Source organism: Cetorhinus maximus, chromosome 5 (assembly GCF_964194155.1).
Source record: "Cetorhinus maximus chromosome 5, sCetMax3.hap1.1, whole genome shotgun sequence".
NCBI lineage: Eukaryota > Metazoa > Chordata > Chondrichthyes > Lamniformes > Cetorhinidae > Cetorhinus > Cetorhinus maximus.
The window spans coordinates 3,332,256-3,358,434 of NC_135883.1; the positions used below are offsets into that span (position 1 = coordinate 3,332,256).

Consider the following 26,179-nt stretch of genomic DNA (forward strand, 5'->3'; position numbering starts at 1 on the left):
AATGCAGCCAATTAAGGAAATGTTTAATCAGTTACAACCTAGCTCTGAATCATTGCCATAATGCTGGCATTCAATTGCGCGCTTGCATGCTAAATAATATGTTACACATCCAGAGCCTTAATGTTTCCACTAATCACAATGTTCTGATTATTCTAATCTTGGCTGATATACCATTTAAATTATCGCTGTTCAATGCCTTACCGCCACTTTCTCGAGGACAATTAGGTATGGGCAGTAAATGCTGGTCTAACCAGCAATGTCCACCTCCTGTGAACGAATAAATATATATTTTAAAAATGCATCTGCTCTTGCATTTTATGTTGGGGATATACCAAATCATAGTAATCAACTTTTTTGTTTTCCACTTTAGGTGTAAATATCCCAATCATCATTCAGCCACCGTCAGAATCCATGGAATCTGAATCAACCTAGCTGTCATCTGACCAAAAATCTGGCTGTAGAAGCGATACATAAAAACAGAGGATCCGAAAATTCATTTTAACAAGGCATATTTGAGCAGGGTTCTGAAAATTTATTTTGTCTGAACATATATGTAATTTATAGTTTGCCATTTTTTTCTGAATGATCTTTACAGTCAACCAACACACTTGTAAATTTGTTTTGTAATGTATTGTACAGTCTACACTTGTGTTATGTCCAACCGCAGAGCAACTGAAACATTCTTATGAGATATAATCTATTTTAAACAAAAGGGTTACTTGGCTGCTTTTTTTTTATTAGTCCTACAGGCTTTTTTTAAAAACAAGTATAGCTATGTACTAGGTCTGTATTGGACTGAAAACTTTATAACTTCATACTTCATTCCATTGAACCAGATGTCTGAGTTGGTTTGCGAATAAAAATGGTAAGTAATTTCAAGTTGCACTGATTTTAGGCTTTCAAATTACTACGTTAGCTATTAGTAAAACACTGCTAATTCAAGAAAAATGTAAATACTGTACACGTCTTTGGCCCAGAGTACACTTTTACTATGTTTACCACAAAAGCCGGTCCTTTTCTGAAGCACGTGGAGAATAGTTGCCAAATCAAATTTGGTTTGGGAATAATAGGTGTCTTGAATATTTCAGTTCTGATGGCTTAGAAAGTAGTTTCTTCATTGTATGGAGGCATTTAAATGTGTAAGTGCAGAATAGATTTGCCATGTGCAGCACCACTTAGTTGACCAGGTGGATGTTTTTTATTTGAATGACGCAACCTATTAGTTTTAGGGTATACTGGAATTATTGTTTCATTAGGGGAGAAACTTTTGCACGTTCACCAAAAGTTAGCTCCATAAAGCTTTTGTTTTCTTAAAAATGGCTATTTGACCTAATAAGAATGTACTCTGTACAGCACTGCACTTTTGATTAGTGATTGAAGTTTTGTGCCAAATAGGTTATTTACTTATTGACTCAGTGGATTTAGTTATCAGGAACATATGTGAGAAGTTGTAATCCACAGTCTCTGGATATAGTGCTATGAGCTAATTACTGTTGTAAGATTCACTTGACTGCTTTAAAAAAACTATCTGTAATCTGGCCAAAAATTTAAATCTCTTAATCATAGATGGATATTTGGATCTGCAATGCATTTAGCTGTGAATCCAGTGCTGCTAACTTTTATCGGAATTTTGATTTATTGGAAGTTTTGAATAACACATTAGTTTTTAAAGAAAGTTTTAAGGTGGAAAAATGTAGATCCAGTTTTAATTTCCTGACTCTGAATTTATCAACCTTTGGCAGCCATCCATCTTGTGAGATGATGGTTTGAGCCTTGGTGGTCAACTCTGTGTTCAGTGAAACTCTCCAAGGTGCAAATTTTATAGAGACCCTGGACTGCTCAAAAGTCAGGGTCTCCCTGTCGACCTCTCCAGTTGGATCCAAAGAAATACAGAACACGACGTTTGGCACTGCCTTGGTTGCAGGAGTTGCCTGAAAGATGACAGAGAGTTAGGCATCAGTTCGTCTTTGGATTGCACTCCAGATTATCTGTCAGGGTTTATTCCCTTAGCCTTCATGTCTCCCAACGTAGCCACAGGGCAGTGGAACTATTTTCCCAGAGCTGGGAGTTTAGCTCATGAGCACCAGGGCTTGCCCATACACCGGTGGGCCTGCATACTTGGAGGACAAACTTCCTCCAAGTTCCTTTGAGGCCTCGAGGGACCCAGTGTCCGCATGCTTCATGAGGCACAGTAGAGGACTTGCCAGTGGAGAGGCTGTGTATTGACAGGCAGAGACTTGGGCTTTTGGCTCTCCTTTATGCATTGCTGCTAGCCAGCAGTATAGGTCAGAAGTGAGAAGCAAACTAACACACAAAAAGTGAAAAGCACGCTAACTTTCTTCACCTACACACTAGACACACCACATCAACCTGTTGGACACAGAGTGGCATTGCAGGCATTTGCAGTTCTATGATAGATTCCGAGTAAAGGTTGATGGCTATTAATTACTAACCTGTACCTAATGGTGTCTGATAAGTCCCCTGTAGCTTAACTTTACAAATACAAAACTAATTCAATCTTCAGAGTATTTTCCCTTATTAAAAAGCCAATCTCAAAGATTCTGTTTTTTTTTAGGTGTCCAAGGGTATCTTATATCCTTCAGCAAATGGTGAAAGTGAATTTCTGTAATATGCTATGGCAGCAACTAAGTGAGAAAATTTTAATTTAACGAGCCACTGACTCAAAGATTTTTTTTTGAGCTGGTAGTCATGCATACTTGCTGATGACTTTTACTGCATGGGCAGATTTTACAAATGTCATTTGTGTGACTATTGCAACTGCAGATCTTTCAGGATTTTTGGACTTTTCTACAGTGGTCACTAAAATTAATAAAGCAATGGAATTTAAATTAAAAGAACAACTAAACTTAAATCTACAGCTTCACTCTTAATTAATCAATATTGAAAATTAACACTGCTCTTTTAAAAGGAATCGGCTGCTTTGGTGCCCCTGTAATAGATTATTGAGGTTTTATAATTTCCAATCAAAAGCAATCAAATCTTTACTGCTTGCAGACTGTGTGTGGGTGAACAAAATTACTGTAATAAGATTGAAATTGAATCCTGTCAAACAGGTTTTTGTGCTGTCACTAAATATAATGATTGTAAATGCCAACTAAAATGCTTTTCCAGGAATCATGAAATGTAAATTTAATTGATGCACATAACATAATTGATAAATGACAGAATTAGCCACTCTTTTTATTGGTCTAATTGTAAATACTGGAACCTGTATGCTACATTTATTATACTGAACTTTTAAAATGTTCATTTAACTGTATAAATTTTATTACTGTGCGCAAAGTTTCCATACTTGTGCATTTTCTAAAGTATGTGTTTACAGCTAACAAACCTCAGTAATGGAATTTATCCTGTAGTAAACTTTTTGAGACAGAGAATAAGTCTGGTAGAAAGGGTCTTCAAAGCTGCAGTATATTATAGCAAAATATTTTTAGAACTCATTTGAAATATCTTTCGGTCACTGAATCCAGGTTTCGGATAACAATATACCATATATAAATGTAAACATTAGTTGAATGCAGTTCAAGTAAAATCTTTATGTACTTTACATTTTCCAATTTCTGATCCATTCCAGAAAATGGGTAGTATTCCAACAGAGACATGCAAGACATTTTTGGTCTAACAATCCTCTGAACATGTGAATTGGCCCCTCTAATTACAGATGTGGAGAAAACTTGTTAAATAAATTGGTCTAACCAAAAGCAGTAAGGCTGCACAAGTTGCTTAGCACTGCTTTGGGGACTAATACCGGAGAGTGACATAAATGTATGATACTGTATGAAAACAGAATAGCCATTTTTAACTTTTGTCATCTTACAAATTTATGCAAATCACTTACAAAATGTGTACCTTTCACGTGATTGTCATTACTGTGGATGAACAATGTATATGGCACCTTTTTGGCCAGTATTGCTTATTTTTCTATCATGTTCTGCAGCTTTAGAGCTGTCATTTTTTAACAAAGCTTGAATTTCTAACACCTATGCTGATGATCCATGTTTCTGTGAACAAAGGGTTAATGTTGATACCCACTTAGCATAATTTGTATGTCACACAGTGATTACAGAAGCAGCTTTCTCAGTAATTACAGATTAATATTTGTCCAATTGCAGTGTATTAAAACAGGAATCAGTTGTTCTTTGCTGAGGCACATGTTTTATGTCACTTCTCCCCATCGTGGGTAAAGTTTTGTGGTTTAACTTTTCAGAGTTACTGCTGTTTCATGTTTGGGATACAAAGTTAATTTGGTAATGAGGTTCTAGTTTACAAATCGTACTTATCATTTAAAAGTAGATAGTTTTGTTGAAGATCTCAAGGTGTGAAAATTCTTGTGGCGCAGTTCTGTAGCCTAGATTCAGTTGAATATTTTAACCTGAGTGGATTTTTTTAACAGGTGCATAGTCCTACTTTATTTTAAGTGTTGCTCATAGCAGATGTTGCACACTCACCTGGATTGTTTCAGACTGAAATGTATTTTTAATACAAATAACTGACATAAGAAAGTGATGCGCCTTTTCATTAAAATAGTTTTTTTCTCCCCTCCTTTAAATACCCTTTGCAGTTAACATTTCTGTTGTAACACTGTTGTGGACTATAGAGGGCATAACATACCCTTGAGTGTTGTATTTCCTAGGAATTCCCTCTTTGAAATATAATTGAGGTTAAAGTTGTTGAGCAACTATATTTTTTTAATACAATTTGTTTAGGCCAAACTAAATCTGTACAAACCAAAACTTTGATCAATGTATCTTTATAAAGAATTAAAAAGCAGCGTGTTTGGGATGAAGAGCAAAAAAGGTGATTAAAACATTGATTAATTTTATCCCTTTAAACATCCATAATGTAAAGAATATGTCTTTCCTGAATATGCATTTATCGTCTAATAATCTGAATACATGGATTCTGCATCCACATTTGTTTGAAAGTTTTCTGAAGGAAAAATGTACAACAAAGATCTGTCTGATAGTGGAATTTGGAAACCAGTGTTTTGACATACAGCTCCTGTATGCTTCTGAGAGTTACACATTTATTAATCCATCCACTACAAATCTAAATTGCACTTTTCCTGGAAGTTACACATGTGTAACCAAATCTTATTTTAAAAACAAAAGATTTTTTTAAAAATAATTTTACCCACACAGTATAAGCTGAATTCTAAGGCTTTAACTGGTGAAATGTATGTCCCTAATAATAAAAAAAAAATCTGTTTTTGGGGAACATCCTTTTTTTATTCCAGTTGTGCTCACCTTCAGAAATGATTATTTATTCAGCCAGATGAATAACTTGGCGGGGGGGGTAGGAAGTTAGGTTATAAATTGAGGATCTGCAGTGATTGGAAGGGTGGGTAAGGGTCCCTTTTTTAAGAAAAAAACTGTTTACTTATTGCAAATGTCCACATCATTCATGGTAGATGATGGCCAAGTCACACAGGTTATCTACAGCAGTAAATGTTAAGTGCTTCCTCTTATGCTGTCTGTGCCATTTGATCAAAATTTGAACAGCAGTCATATATTTTCATAATATATCTGGTTAATGGATCAGGGACTACTTAGTACTAAACATGTTGTAACATTGTGCTATGTAGGGGTGCAGTTATACTGCAAAACATACGCTGCAACTGTTGATCACTGAATATAAACATAACTGCCAAATAAATTGCAGGGCATTATAACTCCCGAGCTGGATCCGGTGCCCACCCCAGGTGGCAGTAGTGTTAGATCACGTGAAAAGAGTTTCCCACTGCTTGGGCTTAATGCCAAATAAAGCATAACTCCAGTGGAGTTTTAAGCAGTACTCAGGGGTCCCGCTAGCTCAACATTTAGAATTTGACATCTGGAATCTAACTCTGTGCATGAAGGAGTACGGAGGCACAGAGCTCCCTCTTCATTGTGAAAAATGGAATTTGAAGCCAGGCTGCCTGGCCAGAACTATTCTGTAGCTAGAATGAGTCAAGATCAAAAATTAAGTTCTCTACTTATATTAGACATGGCCAAAAATCTCCAATCATGAATGCATAACCTACTGCCTTTGGGGTTAAATGTGAGCTTATGTGCAATAGTGCGCTCAGTGAATTTTGAGTTAATATTTTTGTAACTTGACCAGCCTTCATGTTTGTACTCATGGTGATGAGAAACACCTGAAATGTGAAAATAACTCATCTGGTGGAATCACTGTCTGATAATCTCAATTCTAGACATTATTTCTGGAATAAACATGTAAACATTACTAGAATTATTTAGTAAATCGCTGGCAATAGTAAGTGATTTTGTTCCCTTTTAAAGCATTCAGGATTATTTGTTTAGGTACAGAAACTTTAGGCATAGCATTTCCAGAATTGCACTAAATACTGGAACTGTTTGCTCTGAATAATATCCCCTTAATGTCTTGTGTTGATTGGCCATACTCCATGAATTACTGGAATTGTTTTTTTCAAAGCATTTAAATATATTACTTGTATATGCAGTTTTGAAACTTTATGGCAAAATTTTGTATAAACAAATTTAGTTGTTGCTTTGAATTCAAATGTAATGCTATGCAATTTTAGTCTGATGTAAGTAGAGAAGAGCATGTGCCATGTTACTCTGAACTTTGTGTTTTTCTATCTTATCGTATGTTGTCTGCTTAGAATGTTACCCAATAATGGGACTTTTGGGATGTATTTTTGGGAAGTCAAGCTCTTCATAAAATGAGACAGCTTCCTTTTAGTAAAGCATTTTTTAAAAAGTATTTCTGGCAGATTTTCTTACAGTTCTGTAGCCTACTAAAATTAAGAGCTGTTGGGAGCTGGTTTACCTGTTGCAAATAGGAATGTGCAGTTAAATCAACCTATAGGCCAAGAGCCAGTGAAGCTGTTTTGAAAGATTGCTGGTTAACAACTAAATTTAAACTAGTGGCAGTGCTTCTTTGTTAATGTTGTTGATTATGTCCAACATAACACTTCTAAAGCATGGGAAACTATTCTAGTAACAATGTAAATTCTTTATGAAAGGCGAGGTTATGATTTCTGTAGGTTGTTTTCAAAATCATGCATGTTATTAAAAAGAAAAACTTCAAATTTAAACTAAAACATATCACTGATTGAATGTAGTTGAAAAAGGATACTGTCTCATTGTCCACATTTCTATCTCCAGAAAAAGTTCGAAGGGAGATTTGTTTTGCTCCCATCTCTTGTAAGACTGTGCTGTAATGAGAAACATCACTGTCATGAAAATTCTGAACTGTGTTTAATGGTTAAAGGGCTTGGGGTATTTTTCAGTTGCATACTTCACTATATAAAGGGATAGTGAACATTCATTTATAGGGAACTGAGTAATGTTGCAATTTTAATCTAGACTGGGCTGTGTCTGGATTTAATGTGATCAGAATATATTTTGTACAATTTTCTCATGAAAGACTTGACAATAAATGTGGATTCCTAATATGTTGGCTGGCATGTGTTATGGTTTAACCTACTTTTCACAAGATTGCCACAGATGAAGAAGGCTATTATATGCTTATTGATAGATTTTACAATCATTCCCTATGTCCCTTCTAATGCCCCCCCAGCTCCAAAATTGTCATCCAACTGATTGATAAATTATGTCAGGATTTTACTTCCACAGCATTGCTCTGAAGAAGAGTCATACGGACTTGAAGCATTAACTCTGTTTCTCTCTCCACAGATGCTGCCAGACCTGCTGAGTTTTTCCCAAATTTTCTGTTTTTGTTTCGGATTCCCAGCATCCGCAGTATTTTGCTTTTATTTTACATCCAGCACCCTACTGGGAAATCTATTCCAGCCTCTTTTGTGAAGAAGAATTTACTTGTGAGAATTAAATTTAACCTAAGTCTTGGAATTTAGGAGCCTTAAAAAGGTGGAATCAGGTTCTTGGTGAGATCCTATGTGCATGCATAATGTGGGACATATTTGATCTGCAAAGTATTCAGGTGGGGTACATATGCATGAAGTGCTGGAGTTCTATTGCTTGAGCAGAAGAATGTTGAATCAGAGGACAAGTTGACTGCAATCCAACATGTTGGGTGGACAGGTTTCGGAAGGTAGTTCCTGGAAGGTAGTGACTGTACAGATAAATAGTAAAGCACAGAAAAGGAAGTGAGTGATCGTATGCAGGAGCTGGAGGCTATGGTGTAGTGGGTACAGTACAAGAAAATCCTAAGGCTTTGAAATATGGAATACACAGCCTCCCTTGTAGCAGTCACCAAAGCACTCGAATGGCATGCTGCCTCCCAGAGGGACTCAACTGGATGCAAATATTTCTGCAGAGGGACAAACTAACTGATGTTAGACTCACTGGCCTGTAATTACCTGGTTTATCCCTACTATCCTTCTTGAATAATGGTACCACATTCGATGTCCTCTGGCACCTCTCCCATCACCAGAGAGGATTTGAAAATTAGTGTCAGAGCCCCTGAAATCTCCTCCTTTGCCTCACATAGCAGCCTGGGATACATCTCATCTGGGCCTGGAGATTTATCCACTAATAAGCCTGTTAAAACCGGCAATACCACCACCCTTTAAATGCTAATTTGTTCAATTATATCACAGTCCCCCTCCCTGATCATCTTCTACACCTACATCGTTCTTCTCCATTGTGAACACAGATGAAATGTAATCATTTAAAACCTCACCTATGTCCTCTGGCTCCATGTGCAGATTACCACTTTGGTCCCTAATGGGCCCTACTCTTTCCCTGGTTATCCTCTTGCCCTTAATATATTTATAAAATGCCTTAGGATTTTCCTTTATCTTGCCCACCAGTGTTTTTTCATGCCCCCTCTTCGCTCTCCTAATTACTTTTAAGTACCCCCCTACACTTTCTATACTCCTCTAGGGCTTCCGCTGTTTTCAGCCCTCTGTATCTGGCATAAGTCTTTTTTTTTCCTTATCCAATCCTCTATATCCCTTGACACTCAGGGTTCCCTGGACTTGTTGGTCCCACCCCTCACCTTTACGGGAACATGTTGGCCCTGAACTCTCTCAATTTCCTTCTTGAATGACTCCCACTGGTCTGACGTAGACTTTCCTCCAAGTAGCTGCGCCCAGTCGACTTTGGCCAAATCCTGTCTTATCATATTGAAATCAGCCTTCCCCCAATTCAGGACCTTTATTTCTGGTTCATCTTTGTCCTTTTCCATAACTACCTTAGTTCTTACAGAGTTATGGTCACCATCCCCAAAATGCTCTCCCACTGATACTTCTACCACTTGCCTGGCTTCATTCCCTAAGGTCAGGTCTAGTATCACCCCTTCTCTTGTTGGGCTTTCTATGTGCTGGCTGAAAAAGCTCTCCTGGACGCATTTTAAGAATTCTGCCCCCTCTAAGCCTTTCACACTAAGACTACCCCAGTTAATATTGGGGAAGTTGAAATCCCCAACTATAATTACCCCTATTATTTTTACACTTGAGATTTGCCTACATATCTGCTCCTCTATCTCCTCCTGTCTGTTAGGAGGCCTATAGTACACTCCCAGCAAAGTGATTGCCCCCTTTATGTCCTACCCATATGACCTCATTTGAGGAACCTTCTAAGATACCATCCCTCCTTACTGCAGTAATTGACTCCTTGATCAATAGTGCAATTCCACCTCTTTTACACCCTCCCTCCCATCCCCCGTCACACCTGAAAATTCCATACCCTGGAATATTGAGCTGCCGGTCCCGCCCTTCCCTCAACCATGTCTATGATAGCAATAATACCATATTCTCATGTGTTAATCAACACCCTCAATTCATCTGCCTCACTTGTAAGACTCCTCGTGTTAAAATAGGTGCAATCCGGCCTCACATTATTCCCTTGTGCCTTAACAGGTCTATATTTGTACTGCCTTCCAAACTGAATTATTTTCTCTTCTATATTTGGCTGTGCATCACCCTCTACTTGTACCTCCACTCTGTATTGAATCTCCCTGCCAAATTAGCTTAATCCACTCCCCCCCCCCACCCCACCAATAACACTAGCAAACCTCCCTGCAAGGATTTTGGTCCCTTTCTGGTTCAGGTGCCACCTATCTGACTTGTACAGGCCCCACCTTCACTAGAAACAGACCCAGTGATCCAGGAAACTAAAGCCCTCCCTCCTGCACCATCCCTTCAGCCATGCATTCATCCTCTCTGTCCTCCTATTCCCATACTCACTAGCACGTGGCACAGGTGGTAATCCAGAAATTACAATCTTTGAGGTCCTGATTTTTAATCTGCTACCTAGATCCCTAAATTCTTGTTGCAGGACCTTATCCCTCTTTCTACCTATGTCATTGGTACCAATGTGAACCACGACCTCTGACTGTTCGCCCTCCCCCTTCAGAATACCCTGTAGCCATTCTGTGGCATCCTTGACCGAGGCAACACACAATCCTGAAGTCATGTCTCTGGCCGCAGAAGCACGTGTCTGCACCCCTTACTATTGAGTCTCCTACCACTATTGCTCTTGCACTCTTACTCCTCCCACCTCGTGCAGCTGAGCCACCCACAGTGATGTGAACTTGGCTCTGGCTGCACTCTCTAGAAGAACTTTCACCCTCACCACTCTCCAACACAGAAAAACAGTTCTGGAGTGAGATGCACTCTGGGGCTTTCCTGACTACCTGTCTGCCTCCCTTCTTCTGACTGGTGGTCACCCATTCCCTCTCTGACTACGCTTCCTTAAACTGCGGAGTGACCACATCTAAAAACGTGCTATCCACGTGGCCGTCAGCCTCGCAGATGCGCCACTGTGTCTCCAGCTGACACTCAAGCTCCAAAACCTGTTGCTCGAGCTGGTCAAGCCAGTGGCATTTCCTGCACATGTGGTCACCCAGACTGCAAGGAATGTCTAAGAATTCCCACATGCTGCAGGCCGTACAGCACACGGGACTGAGCTCCCTTGCCATACTTGTCTGTTTTTATATAAAAGACTGTTCCCATAAATTTAAGCCCTGCTCTGCTCACTGAAGGTCTCGCTCTTTATAGTCTGGTGCTGCTCTTGGCTTGCCCTCCTGCTCTCTTCATTGAACCAGGGTAAATCCCCCTCGCTTGATGATAATGGTGATGTGAGGGATAGGCTGGGCCATGAGGTTACAGATTGTGTTCGAGTACAATAATTAATTAGCAGTTATTAATTAATTAACACGTTGGAGACGGCAGGGCAGGTGATGTGCTCCGAATGCAGGATGTGGGAGCTTCTGGATACCGGTGTGATCCAGGGCAAACACGTCTGCAGTGAGTGTTTGCGGCTGCAGGACCTTCGACTCCGAGATATTAGGCTGAACGCAGATACTGCGGCACATCAGGAAGGGGGAAAGTTACCTGGACATCCAATTTCAGGAGGTGGTCACACCCCGTAAGACAGGGTCTCCCGATTTGGTCAGTGGTCAAGGACAGGAGGGTGTGACTGCAAGTGAGGAAGGTGAGGGGACCCAGAGTGCAGGAGCCTTGGCCCTGGCAATTGTCCAACAAGTTTGAGGCTTTCTCAGCTTGTTTGGATGAGAGTGGGGACTGCAGGGTGAATGAGCTGACTGACCACGGCACCTCGGTAGAGTAAGTCATTCAAGCAGGGGGAGTTACAAAAATATAGTGGTAGTAGGGGGACAGTGTAGTCAGAGGGACTGACACCGTTCTCTGCAGCAAAGATCGTGAGTCCAGACGGCTGTGTTGCCTGGCCAGTGCCAGGGTTCGGGACATCTGCTCGGGACTGGAGAGGAACTTGTAGTGGGAGGGGGAGGACCCAGTCGTCATGGTCCATGTTGGTACCAATGACATAGGCAGGACGAAGAAGGTGGTTCTGCATAGTCAGTATGAGGAGCTTGGCACCAAGTTCAGAAGCGCAACCTCAAACATCATCATCTATGGACTGTTACCTGAGCCACTTGCAAATTGGCATAGGACAAATCAGATTAGGGAGATGAATGTGTGGCTCAAAGACTGGTGTGGGAGAAGTGGGTTCTGGTTCATGGGGCACTAGCACCAGTAAAGTGGGGAAAGTGGGATGTGTACTGTTGGGATGGTCTGCACCTGAACCATGCTGGGGCCTATCTGTCACAGTGCGTCATTTTAAGTGCAGGCATGCAGGGCCCACCCCTGCATGCCAACGGGAAAATTCTGGCCATAACCTAATCAAGCAGAATCAGCATAGCTTCATGAAAGGGAAATCATGCCTGTAACTTTGTTAGAATTCTTTGAGGTGGTAACTAGCAGGATAGATAAAGGGGAACCAGTAGATGTAATATATTTGGATTTCCAAAAGGCGTTCGATAAGGTACTGCATGTAAGGCTACTTAATAAAATAAGAGCCCATGGGGTAGTATATTAGCATGGATAGAGGACTGGCTAACTAATAGAAGGCGGAGAGTTGGGATAAGGGGGGCATTTTCAGGCTGGCAACCTGTAACTAATGGAGTGCCACAGGGATCAATGCTGGGACCACAATTATTTACAATATATATTAATGGTTAGAATGAGGGAAGTGAATGTAGCATCGCCACATTTGTGGATGATACAAAAATAGGTGGGAAGGCAAGCGGTAAGGATGACACAGAGTCTACAGAGGGATGTAGACAGGTGAAGTGAGTGGGCAAAAAAGTGGCAGCTGGAATATAATGTGGGAAAATGTGAGGTTATGCACTTTGGCAGGAAGAATAGAGGAGCTGAATATTATTTAAATGGAGAAAGACTGCAGAAGGCTGCAGCACAGAGAGACTTGGGAGGCCTTGTGCATGAATCCCAAAAAGCTAACATACAAGTTCAACAGGTAATAAGGAATGCAAATGAAATGTTGATCTTTATTTCAAAGAGAATGGAGTATAAAAATAGCGATGCCTTGATACAACTATACAAGGCACTAGTTAGACCACACCTAGAATACTGTGAACAGTTTTGGTCCCTTTATCTAAGGAAAGATATACTGGCATTGGAGGCAGACCAGAGAAGGTTCACTAGGTTGATTTCCGGTATGGAGGGATTTTCTTATGAGGAGAGGTTGAGTAGGTTGGGCATGTACTCATTGGAGTACTCATTGAAACATATAAGATTCTTAGGGGGCTTGAGAGGGTAGATGCTGAGAGGTTGTTTCCCCTTGTGGGAGAGTCTAGGACCAGACGGCATAATCTCGACAGTAAGGGGTCACCCATTTAAAACAGAGATGAGGAGGAATTTCTTCTCTGAGGGTAGCTAATCTGGAATTATTTACCAGAGAAGGTTGTAGAGGCTGGGTCGTTATGTATGTTCAAGGCTGAGATAGACAGATTTTTAATCAGTAAGGGAATCAAGGGTTATGGGGAAAAGGCAGGAAAGTGGTTGAGGATCAGATCAGCCATGATCTCATTGAATGGCGCAGCAGACTCGATGGGCCAAATGGCCTGCTTCTACTCCTACATTTTATGGTCTTATACTCCATCTGCCATATTCCTGCCCACTCACTTAGCCTGTCTAACCATACCTAATTATGCCTAACCTGCATAATTGGTATCTATTAGCTCCATTATGAGCCTAATTGACAACCTGCCACGGATGGGCAGGTTTCTCCCATGGACCAGTTTCCACCACCTACTTAATCATGGGAGGTTTTCCCTCTGCTGGGAGACTGATGTGCAGCCTCTCCTGTGAATCAGGGAGCCTGGCTGCCATGTTCCCAACAGGATTAAAATCAAAACAAAAAACTACTGCGGATGCTGGAAATCCAAAACAAAAACAGAATTACCTGGAAAAACTCAGCAGGTCTGCCAGCATCGGCGGAGAAGAAAAGAGTTGACGTTTCGAGTCCTCATGACCCTTCAACAGAACTGAGTATAGTTAGGAGAGGGATGAAATATAAGCTGGTTTAAGGTGGGGGGCGGGGGAGAGAAGTAGAGGGTGGAGTGGTTGTAGGGACAAGCAAGCAGTGATAGGAGCAGATAATCAAAAGATGTCACAGACAAAAGGATCAAAGAGGTGTTGAAGATGGTGATATTATCTAAGAAAATGTGCTAATTAAGAATGGATGGCAGGATACTCAAGGTACAGCTCTAGTGGGGGTGGGGTGGAAAGATTGACAAGGTATTAGTTGTAGATTTAAAAATAATGGAAATAGGTGGGAAAAGAAAAATCTATATAAATTATTGAAAAAAACAAAAGGGAGGGGGAAGAAACAGGGTGGGGAAGGGGGGAGGGAGTTTAAGATCTAAAGTTGTTGAATTCAATATTCAGCCCGGAAGGCTGTAAAGTGCCTAGTCAGAAGATGAGGTGCTGTTCCTCCAGTTTGTGTTGGACTTCACTGGAACAATGCAGCAAGCTAAGGACAGACATGACAGACATGTGGGCAAGAGAGCAGGGTGGAGTGTTAAAACGACAAGCGACAGGGAGGTTTGGGTCTTTCTTGCGGACAGACCGCAGGTGTTCTGCAAAGCGGTCGCCCAGTTTGCGTTTGGTGTCTCCAATGTAGAGGAGACCGCATTGGGAGCAATGAATGCAGTAGACTAGGTTAGGGGAAATGATAGTGAAATGCTGCTTCACTTGAAAGGAGTGTTTGGGCCCTTGGATGGTGAGGAGAGAGGAAGTGAAGGGGCAGGTGTTGCATCTTCTGCGTGGGCATGGGGAGGTGCCATAGGTGGGGGTTGAGGAGTAGGGGGTGATGGAGGAGTGGACCAGGGTGTCCCGGAGGGAACGATCCCTCCGATTAAAATCACGTTGTCAAATGGTTTACACTGTTCCCTGATGTTGGGTAGGTGGATTTTCCAGATATATTGAAATGGGATTAGAATCGGCTCTATAAAATCTAATACAATCTTGAACAGCGGGCTTATTGCTCCTTCTTTTGGTAGATATTAAATATTAAGCCTTAATAAGGGGAGCACTTTCCAACTCTACTGAATTGTCACTTGAAAGAACCACCAAGTTTATAGCTGGGTTGAAACCTGTAACCTATGTAAATTAATGTCAAAGAATGAAGCATTATATATATTTTCTCATTTTAATGATTTTTCATGACTAGAGGCAAGTAACAATTATGGATGTTTCAAAGAGAAGCATAAATGTTCTCTGATCAAAATGACAATGGCACTTGCTTTGCAATAACTTGCTCACAGATGCTCAGTTTGGGTTCCGCTGGGGCCACTCAGCTCCTGACCTCATTACAGATATAAAAACAAAAAGCTAAAAGCTACTGCGGATGCTGGAAATCCAAAGCAAAAACAGAATTACCTGGAAAAACTCAGCAGGTCTGGCAGCATCGGTGGAGAAGAAATCAGTTAACGTTTCGAGCCTTCACGACCCTTCGGCAGAACTGAAGCATAGTTAGGAGAGGGGTGAAATATAAGCTGGTTTAAGGTGGGGGGGGGCGGGGGGGGGGAGAGAGAAGTTGAGGGTGTGGTGATTGTGGAGATAAGCAAGCAGTGATAGGAGCAGATAATCAAAAGATGTAACAGACAAAAGGATCAAAGAGGTGTTGAAGGTGGTGATATTTGTCTAAGAAAAGTGCTAATTAAGAATGGGAGACAGGACACTCAAAGTACAGCTCTAGTGGGGGTGGGGTGGAAAAGACTAACAAGGTTTTAGTTTTAGATTTAAAAGTAATGGAAATAGGTGGGGAAAGAAGAATCTATATAAATTATTGAAAAAAAAAGGAGGGCGGGGGGGAGAAACGGGGTGGGGATGGGGGGAGGGGGAGTTTAAGATCTAAAGTTGTTGAATTCATTACAGCCTTGGTTCAAATATGAACAAAAGAGCTGAACTCCCGAGGTGAGGTGAGAGTGACTGCCCTTGACATCAAGGCAGCATTTGACCAAGTGTGGCATCAAGGAGCCCTAGCAAAACTGGGGTCAATGGAAATTGGGGAATCAGGAAACTCTCCATTGGTTGGAGTCATTCCGAACACAAAGGAAGATGGTTGTGGCTGTTGGAAGTAAATCATCGCACTTCCAGGAGTGTGATGGAATACTCCCCGCTTGCCTAGATGCGTGCAGCTCCAACAATTCACAAGGAGCTTGACACCATCCAGGACAAAGCAGCCCACTTGATTGGCACCACATCCACAAACATTCACTCCCCCCCACCCCCACCAATGACGCACAGTAGCTGCAGCGTGTACCATCTACGAGATGCACTGCAGGAACTCACCAAGGCTCCTTAGACAGCACCTTCCAAACCCACGACCACTTCCATTTAGAAGCACAAGGGCAGCAGACACATGGGAACACCACTGCCTGGAATTTACCCTCCAAGCCACACACCATCCTGACTTGGGAATATATCTCCGTTCCTTCACTGTCGCTGGGTCAAAATCCTGGAACCCCTTCCCTAACAGCACTGTGGGTGTACCTACACCACATGGGCTGCAGAGGTTCAAGAAGGCAGCTCATCACCACCTTCTCGAGCACAATTAGGGATGGGCAACAAATGCTGGCCTAGCCAACGATGCCCACAGCCCATGAATTAAAAAAAATGGACCAAAATTTGCAGGCTCATACTTCTATCGTAGTTCATGAGAATGGGAGTGTGGATGGGTTACCTGAGAGAATGGGAGTGTGGATGGGTTACCCGAGAGAATGGGAGTGTGGATGGGTTACCCGAGAGAATGGGAGTGTGGATGGGTTACCCGAGAGAATGGGAGTGTGGATGGGTTACCCGAGAGAATGGGAGTGTGGATGGGTTACCCGAGAGAATGGGAGTGTGGATGGGTTACCCGAGAGAATGGGAGTGTGGATGGGTTACCCGAGAGAATGGGAGTGTGGATGGGTTACCTGAGAGAATGGGAGTGTGGATGGGTTACCTGAGAGAATGGGAGTGTGGATGGGTTACCTGAGAGAATGGGAGTGTGGATGGGTTACCTGAGAGGCCCCATTATCTGCAGCAGTTCAAGAAGGCAGCTCATCACCACCTTCTCAAGGGCAATTAGTGATGGCTAACAAATGCTGGCCTTGCCAACGACATCGACATCCCATGAAAGAATTAAAAAATGATCACAATTGCTTTGTCATTAGCATATCTAGCTCATTAATTTACTCAATACAATTTTCTCAAAATATGCATGCAGAACCTTATGGAATTCTTCTGGATTCATACTAACATCCTCTACATGCCTTTTAGCATTGTATTGATATTCTCCCATTGTTGATCACTTTCTCCATTACTAGTCTTCGATTAATTGATAAAAATTCACTCGTTTCCCTTACATGTATCGAGATTTTTCTATTTATGCACCCAATAAGGGAAAAGGCCATTGGACTCGTACATCCTCGTCCTATCCTTCAATTAGTTTCCTGCCAATATGCTATCCTGCGCCCCGCCACAGCCCTCCACCATCATCTCTGCAAGAGGCAAAAAGAACTCGGAGGTGTGTAACTCACTTAGTTTCAGCTTAGGGGATCATCCAGCTGAAATATTAATTCTGTTTCTCTCCACTGACCCTGCCAGGCCTGCTAAGCATTTCCAGCATTTCCTGTTTTGATAACTAATTTAGTAATTCACTATCAAAAATTCTTCTTTACCCCTCATATAGAATTAATTATTTTCAAGATTTAGTCATGTGCTGTGATTGCCTCTACTCTTCTTGGGCTGAATTGCCCCCCCGTTGGGGGAGGTTGTGTGTGTGGGGGCGGGCAGGAGCAAGCGCGAACCCGATTGGCGCCCCCAATTGGGTGCGCGCTGCCATTTTAGGTGGACAGGCCAATTAAAGCCCGCCCAGCGTGACGCACACCCGGAAGCACTGTGCAGGTGTTGGGGTGAGGGTGGGGGTGGGATGGGAGGGGGGTGATTCCCTGAGTCGGGTCCTGCACTCTTTCGCAGTTTAAGTTCTGAAAAGTTTAATAAAGGAAAAAAAAATTTTAAGGACATGTCCCCTCATGTGAAACTGTCACATGAGCTGGGACATGTCCATTCATTTTTTCAAAATTTTTTATTTAATTAATAAACTCTTCACGAACCCTCATCCCGCCCATGGATGAGGTTTCATGAAAAATGTGAAGGCCGCCTGGGCTCTTCGCCTGCCCCCCCCCCCAACCAGCCAAAGTTGAACGGGCAGCTTTCTAAACAACTTTATTAACTTTCTTAATGGCCTTAATAGGCCTTTGACATTTCGGCGGGTGTGCAGCTGACTTGACTGTGTGCCCACCGAACTGACGATCTAAATGCCGTGCGGTGATGCCGGGACGCACGCCCGACGTCACTACGCGTCGTTTTGCGTGTCGGCAAGCGGGCCCCGCCCCCACTCGCTGACCCGGAAATTCTGCCCTTAAAGTCTATACATCACAGGACTGCAAAGGAGGAGTTCTCATTTTCTCTTCTGGGATCCTATTGCACTAATCAATCAAAAAGCAAAACTTAATTCATCCAAATTGCTCATTACTTCCTGAGTTTTGCAAGTCACCTCTGGTTTTCCCTGTACCTATCATCAGGGGCATGCAATCTACTTTCATGCTGTCCTTGCCTTTAACAATAATAAATACCTAAATGAGATATCGTCTACATTTCCAACTCTCCAGTGTGTGCAAACTCCAGGTATCAAATTTATCTTCATAGCTCAATGTCCTCAGACGGATATCATCTCTGCACCTTCTCAGGTCACAATATCTTCCTTTACCTGGGGATAAAGCTGAACACAATGCTCCAAATGAGGCCTCGCAAAGCCTTTTAATCTAATTACCTGTTGCTATAAATGGTCCAGGCAAATCAAGCCAACACCAGGTTTACCTGGGCCATGGCCTCCTGCCACTGCATTTGGATTTTGAAGAAGTGACCAATGATCACTGGTCCAATCACTGCATGAAAAATATAGCTGGACTAGGTTTATGAGACATAGCCTTTATTTTCTGACGCTGTCTCGGGCACTTTCTATTTTTTTCTCTTTCTACCTTGCAAATGAATTTTTTATGGTAAGATATGGCAAGCCTGACTGAAATGTTAATGTACCACATCCATAGAATTGTTGGTGTTAGCATCTGTCATTTGTTGAAGAACTTTGCTAAAGTTGTTGGGACCAGGCACTCCCATGGATCCATTCTTAGCATGCCATAGCCTATCCATATTTCATTATCCATTTTAACAGGATGCTTTCTAATATTGAATAAGGCTTGAACAACAAACTTTAATGTAGAAAAATATACAAAGGCACGTCACAAGAGTAATCAAACAAAAATTGGCACTGAGCCAGGACACGATATGAGCAATGATTAAGAGCTTGATTGAAGGTTAAGGGGTGTCTTAAAGGACAGGTGAGAGCTCACGAGGCTGAGCGCTTAAGGCATAGATAACTAAAGGCTTAGTCACCAATGATGAGGTAAAGGGAGTGGGGGATACACAAAGCCAGAGTTGGAGAAGAGTTCTTGTAGGATTGTAAGACTGGTGGGTGTTCGAGTTGGTATGGCCATAAAGGAGTTTGAACATGAGGTTGGCACTTAAATTTGAAGGGTTGTCCAGATGGGAACTAGTATAGGGCAGTGCGCAGAAGGGAGATGATGGATAAACAGGATCTGGTGTGAATATGAGCAGCAGAGGTTTAGATTAGCTGAAATTTATGGCGGTGGAAGGGGGGCGTTGGGGCTGGTCAAGAGAATATTGAAATAGTTGAATCTGAAAGTGAGAGTATTGGCCAAAGGTGGGCTGAGGGAGAGGTAGAAACTGGTGATGTTACGGACGTTTTAAGTAGGTTGTCTATAAAATAGAGAGCATATGGGGTCCGAAGCATGGTTCGAGATCAAATAAGACACCAAGGCTATGTGCAGTTGGCTTCAACCTGAAGCAGTCATTGAATAGAGGGATGGAATTAATGGTGAGTGTTGAAGATGATGACTTCAAACTTCCCAATGTTTACCTGGAGGACAGTGCATCTCATCCAGCATTGGTTGAGGGATAAGCAGGCTAGACAGCACAATCAGTGGAGGTGTAGAGAGAGGTGATCGAGAGGTAGAGTTGGGTGCCATCACCATGTGTGGAACCCGATGCCATGTCTATGGATGATGATGACAAGGGACTGCAAGTATATAAAAAAGAGGAGAGTGCCAAGGGTAGATCATTGGGAGACTCCAGAGGTAACTGTATGGGAGCGGGAGGATAAGGCATTACTGAAGATGTCTGGCTACAGCTAGATAGGTGAAAGTGGAACTGAGTAAGGGCAACACATCTCATCTGGATAATGGAGGGGAATAATTATGGGGAGGCGGTGGCGTAGTGGTACTGTCACTGGACTAGTACTCCAGAGATCCAGGCTAATTCTCGGGGGGACCCGGGTTCGAATCCCAACATGGCAGATGGTGAAATTTGAATGAAAAAAAAAAATCTGGAATTAAAAGTCTAATGATGACCATGAAACCATTGTCGATTGCCATAAAAACCCACCTAGTTCACTAATGTCCTTTAGGGAAGGAAATCTGTCCTCCTTACCTGTTCTGGCCTACATGTGACTCCAGACTGTGGTTGACTCTCAAATGCCCTCTGGAATAGCCTAGCAAGCCACTCAGTTCTGAAGGCCAATTGGGGATGGGCAATAAATGCTGGCCCAGCCGGCAATGCCCACATCCCGTGAATGAATAAAACAAATTGGGGGAGGGTGGTGGGGCCAATTGTGTTAAAAGCTGCAGGGAGGTTGCAGGGGGTCACCATCAGAGAATGTATTTTGCGACCCTTGTTAGGGCTGTTTCATGTCTGTGGTGGGAGAGGAAAAGGTTCAAACAAGAAGATGCAGGGGAAGTGGGCATGGATTTGAATGGTGACACACGTCTCATGACTTTGGAGAGGAAAGGGTGTTTGGAGATGGGATGATAATTTGTGAGGAGAGAAGCCAAGTGTGGGTCATTTTGAGGAGGAGGGTGGTGATGTCAGATTTGAAAGTGAGGGAGCCAAAAGCTGAGGAGAGGGGACCATTTACAATGAACTAGATTTTTTATATGTTCTGGAAGTAGTTGAGATTCCAGCACTAAAAGGGGCTCGTTATTGAGTGCATCAGATCAGTCTGGCATTCCTCCCTAGATACTGCTTTTCCTTCAGCCAATTCCCTATCTACTTTTACTAGGGATACCCACTCCTTTCATTTTTTTTTTGGAAAAATATACTTTATTCATAAAATATCTGCAAGAATATTACAAAACATTTCAAAATGGCCATCACAATAAGTGCGATCATGTCCAAGTTTTCCACATAGATCATGAGGCATTTCAATACAATCAATGAACATTACAGACATTTCAACATGGTCATTACAGACAGTCAGTGCAATGGTATTCAAGTTATCTACATAGATCATGTTGCACTCTGAGGTACAATTGTGACACATAGTTTTCACTGCATACATTCATTGTGAGTCATACAGCCCAAGGGGTCTACACAATTTCCAGCTCCTTGGTGCCCTGTGGCAGAAAGGTCTTAGACAGTGACCTTTCCCCTTTTGGCCTTTGCGATGGCTGCCCCAAGATTTAGTGCGTCCCTCAGCACGTAGTCCTGGATCTTGGAATGTGCCAGTCTGCAACGCTCAGTTGTGGACAACTCTTTGCGCTGGAAGATCAACAAGATTCGGGCAGACCAAAGAGCGTCTTTCACCGAGCTGATGATCCTCCAGCTGCAGTTGATGTTTGTCTCGGTGTGTGTCCCTGGTAACAGCCCGTAGAGCACAGAGTCCTGTGACACAGAACTGCCCGGGATAAACCTCGACAAGTACCACTGCATCTCCCTCCAGACCATCTTTGCAAAGGCAAAATCCACAAGGAGGTGAACAATGGTCTCTTCCCCACCACAGCCACCTCGAGGGCAATGTGCGGAGGGAGTGACACTCCTGGCGTGTAGGAAGGATCTGACAGGGAGGGCCTTTCTCACCACCAGCCAAGCTACATCTTGGTGCTTGTAGGAAAGTTCTGGTGATGAGGCATTCTGCCAAATGACTTTGACAGTCTGCTCGGGGAACCATCCCACAGGATCCACCCTCTCCTTTTCCCTCAGGGCCTCTAAAACAGATACCCACTCCTTTCATTTGTCATTGCAACCTCTCAGAAAATTGGGCACTTAATTACAACACAGAAGGAAATTGGCAATGTTTGATCAATGTAACTTGTTTGTGATTATACCTTTTATATCCAATGTAATAGTGCTGTTATCATGTGTGTTCATTGAAGAAGATTTCAATAGACATCTTTATTAGTCTATGGATTGTGAGTAGTTCCTAATCAATTAGTTTGCAATCTTTTCACTCTTATGTATCTGTTATTCATGACAGCAGATGAATGTTGTAATGTGAAATAAAAGGTACTAACTTAACAAGAATATATTGCTGGGCAGAAATTAATTGGCAGTGTAGAGAACAAGCTGCACTGATTTAAAATCATTTATCAGGTATTGGGAGCAAGTTACCCTGATATCTTTTCCTCTATGGATTTAATTTCAGGTTTTGAATTTGAAACCTAATTTAGAGAGTTGATTTTGAAAACATTTGAAATGCATTCAAGTTTATTTTAGCAATTTACTACTGAATTTATATCTAATCTGTGGCATACCACAACGTGACTAAATATCACTTGACTGGGAGAAGAGCTGCCCAGCAAAATGGCTCTTCTCAGTCTCACATTTCAGGAGATAAATATGGAGTGAGGAATGCAAGGCTCACAACTGTTAGCCCATGTGACCTTTTGCTTAAAAGAAAGGAGATACGACCCTCGTGAAATGATTCTAAATTTAACTGTTTGCCCAACAGTTGACGTCTCAGCTGAGAGCGAAAGGTAGAAAAATCAGAGCTCTGAGGAGAAGGGAAAAGAATTAATTACTACTTAACCGATCAAGTGAACCTCCTGACTTCGGGGATGAACCTTGCGGTGGGATTCAAACCGATGCTTGGAGGCGCACAGACAATGGACAGTTTGGAGAAGCAACTTATTTGTCCCATTTGTCTGGAAATGTTCACAAAACCAGTGGTCATTTTACCATGTCAGCACAACTTGTGTCGAAAATGCGCCAATGATGTTTTCCAGGTAGGTTTTTCAATTATTGCTAACTAATATTTGACCATGGTATAGCTGTTCATTTTAGTGTACTATGAATAGATTGAGTAATTAGAGTATCTGCTTTCTGTGTTTATATTTTTAGTAAATGTATAAACTTTTTAAGCAGGTGAAAAGTGCCCTTCAGAAAAATAGTTTTAAAAAGGTAGTTCGAGGCCTGCTCGTGTGTGAGGTTGTCTAGATGGCCAAACTGCAAGTAAAAGGACAACCGAGAAGGGAAACGAGAAAGGAAAATATGTCGGATCACAAACTCAGTGGGAGGGGAGAAATGATCACTGAGTCCAGCTCATTACTTTTTTTTTTAAATAAAAAAGGCACATTTCTCCTTACCTGACCAATGGTAGATGGCACTGGTGTTCAGCTGCTTTAATACAATTGAAGCAAAAAAAAAACAATGAAGAAGAACTCCAAAAGAGGAAGATTGACAAGAAGACAGTAGAGTATCTGTAAACAGGTGGTGTGACTGAATCATTTTTCAGGGCAGATTGACATTTTCATTTGGTATGTAATTCTCAGGCTTCCAACCCATTCTGGCAGTCAAGGGGCTCCACTACAGTGCCTTCAGGGGGTCGCTTTCGCTGTCCTTCCTGCCGACATGAGGTAGTACTTGATCGCCACGGAGTTTATGGCCTGCAGAGAAATCTCCTGGTGGAAAATATCATTGACATCTACAAGCAAGAATCATCCAGGTTATGCAATATGCTTTATTTATAGAGACAGCTGGGCAGGGAATATATATGCTTTAGTGAATGGTTTGCACCCATAGAGGAAAAATTTCATTTTTCTGCCATTTCTCTTAGTTCTTGCTGCTTCATTGTTTGGGCAGTACCATCCTCATACAGCCATTCACTCCTCAATTGTTCTATTAGCTGAGGTGGACAAAGAAGCCAATTTTCCACCAGCTCCATTCAAGGATTCAATTGTTAGTAAGTGTGAAGAAACAATATTAAATCCCCTTGGGAATGGAGTAGAATTCCCCACAATGGAAATTCAAATAGTAATGGGTAAAAGTGGTCACAGTTTTTAAATGAAGAAACCAGCATGGTTGGAGAGAAGAAAAGGGGTGATGAGGTGAGTTAGGCAAGTCTGATTAGAGGGCATCAAGCTTTGGACTTAACAACCTGACAACAGAGGAAAGGAAGATGAAAATTGTTGAGTTCTACAGTTTACATTGTTGGTAAGCACAGAGCTAAGGTTCTTTTATATGTAACTGGGTTTTTGGGAGCAATATTCAAAGGGACCTTAGTGGTCCAGTGTTACCTCTTCATCTTTTGCTCAGGGTTTCCAGAATAGTAGGAGGCTATTTGGATAATGTCTGCGCTGACTCTTTATTAGAGCAATCCAAAACTATTCCTACTGCCTTGATCTCCCTCAACAGCCCTTTGTCTTCCACTGCTCCAAATAAATATTCAGTTTTCCTTTAAAAGATGTCATGGCCTTTGCCTCAACTAGCAAAGAATTCCAGGTTCCAACAACTTATTTTCTGTTGGAGCTCTAAATCAAAGCCTATTTAAGGCCAGAGACCAATGATTGATGGAGAAAAGGGGGAAAATCTGACTCCACACATTTTGTGGAGTTGTTATTTGTAAAATCCTCAAAAATGAGGCTATCTGATGCCATCAGACCTCTCTTTATATGATAGCATACCATCAACATCACTATTCATATAAAGCCACCTTTAAAGCAGGAAGCTGTGACTGATGGACTGCACAGTGTGGTCAATTCAAACCTCATGTAAACCATTTTAATGATAAAACTAAATTCTCAATGGCAAAGTTAATTTAATCACTTTTCTCTTCAGAATCTTCTGGTCTCATTCATTTAGACAATCTAGGGTTGTGGTTGTGACATATTTTTCCGGATAACAATAATGGGTAAAAGGTCTAATTATTGACTTAAAAATTTATATCATGCTTTTCACATTCATAGACAATCAGACATGCTTTGCAGCCAATGAAGTGTAGTCACTGTTGTAATTTAAGAAAACACGTCAGCCAGTTTGTGCACATTGGGATTCTGTAAACAGCAGTGAGATTAATGACAAAATAATTTGTTCTAGGAATCGGGGTTTAAGCCTATGAGTGACTGAATCAGAGACAAAGTGCTATCACTGAGTTAAGTATGGCACCTGATAAGCCCCCCAAGATTGATTTAATTATTAACCATTCATTTACATTTGATCTTATCTTGATATCATGATCACTCTATTATATTTTCTCTGAATTTATGATTAGTTATTAAACATTTCACGTTTAAAGTTTATGAATTATGCAAGGTTCTCTTTGGTTTGCACATTTATATGGCACTTTATATGGTTTGGGTTGGGTTTGAGGGTGTGTTGGGGGTAGGGTTGGAGATGTGTTGGGGTTAGGGGTAGGGTTGAGTCTGGGGGTGGGGGTGTTGGTGCAATTGTTTTTGGAGAAATAGTTAGCTTCCCGAAATTATGGTCACAGTGTATTTTATTTTGCTTTAACACTTCCTAATAATTCATCTCCTCCAGGCCTCTGCACACCAAATCTGACCAGCAGTTAATGTGTGAAGAGCATGAAGATGAAAAAGTAAACATTTACTGTCTAACTTGTGAAGTCCCAACTTGCTCAATGTGCAAAGTCTTTGGCGCTCACAAAGATTGTGAAGTGGCACCTCTTCAAAATGTCTACAAACGTCAAAAGGTATCTTAATGATATTTTGTTTTCATTTAGGATATAAATGTCCATCATAAATTTCATATATATTCATCGGGATATAAATGCATTAGAAGCAATTCAGAGAAGGTTCATTCGACTGATACCTGGGATGGAGTTGTTACCTTATGAGGAAAGGTGAGGCTGGGCCTGTATCCATTGGAGTTTGGAAGATTGAGAGGTGATCTTATTGAAACATATAAGATCCTGAGGGGACTTGACAGGGTGGTTGCTGAGAGGATGTTTCCCCTTGTGGGAGAGACTAGAACCAGGGGGCACAGTTTAAAAATAAGGTGTCTCCCATTTAAGATGGAGATGGTAAGAATTTTATCTCTCAGGGTCGTGAATCTTTGGAACTGTCTTCCCCAGGGAGCAGTGGAGGCAAGGACAATTAATATTTTTAAGGCAGAAGTAGATAGATTCTTGACCAACAAGAGAGTCAAAGGTTATTGGGGATAGGCAAAATGTGGAGTTGAGGCCATAGTCAGATCAGTAATGGTCTTAGTGAATGGCGGAGCAAGCTCAATAGGCCAAATGGCCTACTCCTG

At 41.7% G+C, this 26,179-nt stretch overlaps 2 protein-coding genes across 4 annotated transcripts in view; both read left to right on the plus strand.

Annotated features, from left to right (window-relative positions):
- Window positions 1-7,441, plus strand: part of dnajc5ga (DnaJ (Hsp40) homolog, subfamily C, member 5 gamma a) — a 57,641-nt gene extending 50,200 nt beyond the window's left edge. For all 3 annotated transcript variants that reach the window (XM_078541434.1, XM_078541435.1, XM_078541436.1), the window contains one exon: window positions 371-7,441. Coding sequence is in view for 2 of the 3 variants with exons in the window: in XM_078541436.1 (XP_078397562.1) it covers window positions 371-432 (62 nt within the window). In the remaining variant the exon portion in view is untranslated. The remainder of the gene's footprint in view (window positions 1-370) is intronic.
- Window positions 7,442-22,585: 15,144 nt separating this feature from the next.
- Window positions 22,586-26,179, plus strand: part of trim54 (tripartite motif containing 54) — a 93,161-nt gene continuing 89,567 nt past the window's right edge. Inside the window, exons 1-3 of the mRNA XM_078541433.1 lie at window positions 22,586-22,917; window positions 23,464-23,636; window positions 25,448-25,619. Coding sequence (XP_078397559.1) covers window positions 22,750-22,917; window positions 23,464-23,636; window positions 25,448-25,619 — 513 coding nt within the window. The 5' untranslated portion in view covers window positions 22,586-22,749. The remainder of the gene's footprint in view (window positions 22,918-23,463; window positions 23,637-25,447; window positions 25,620-26,179) is intronic.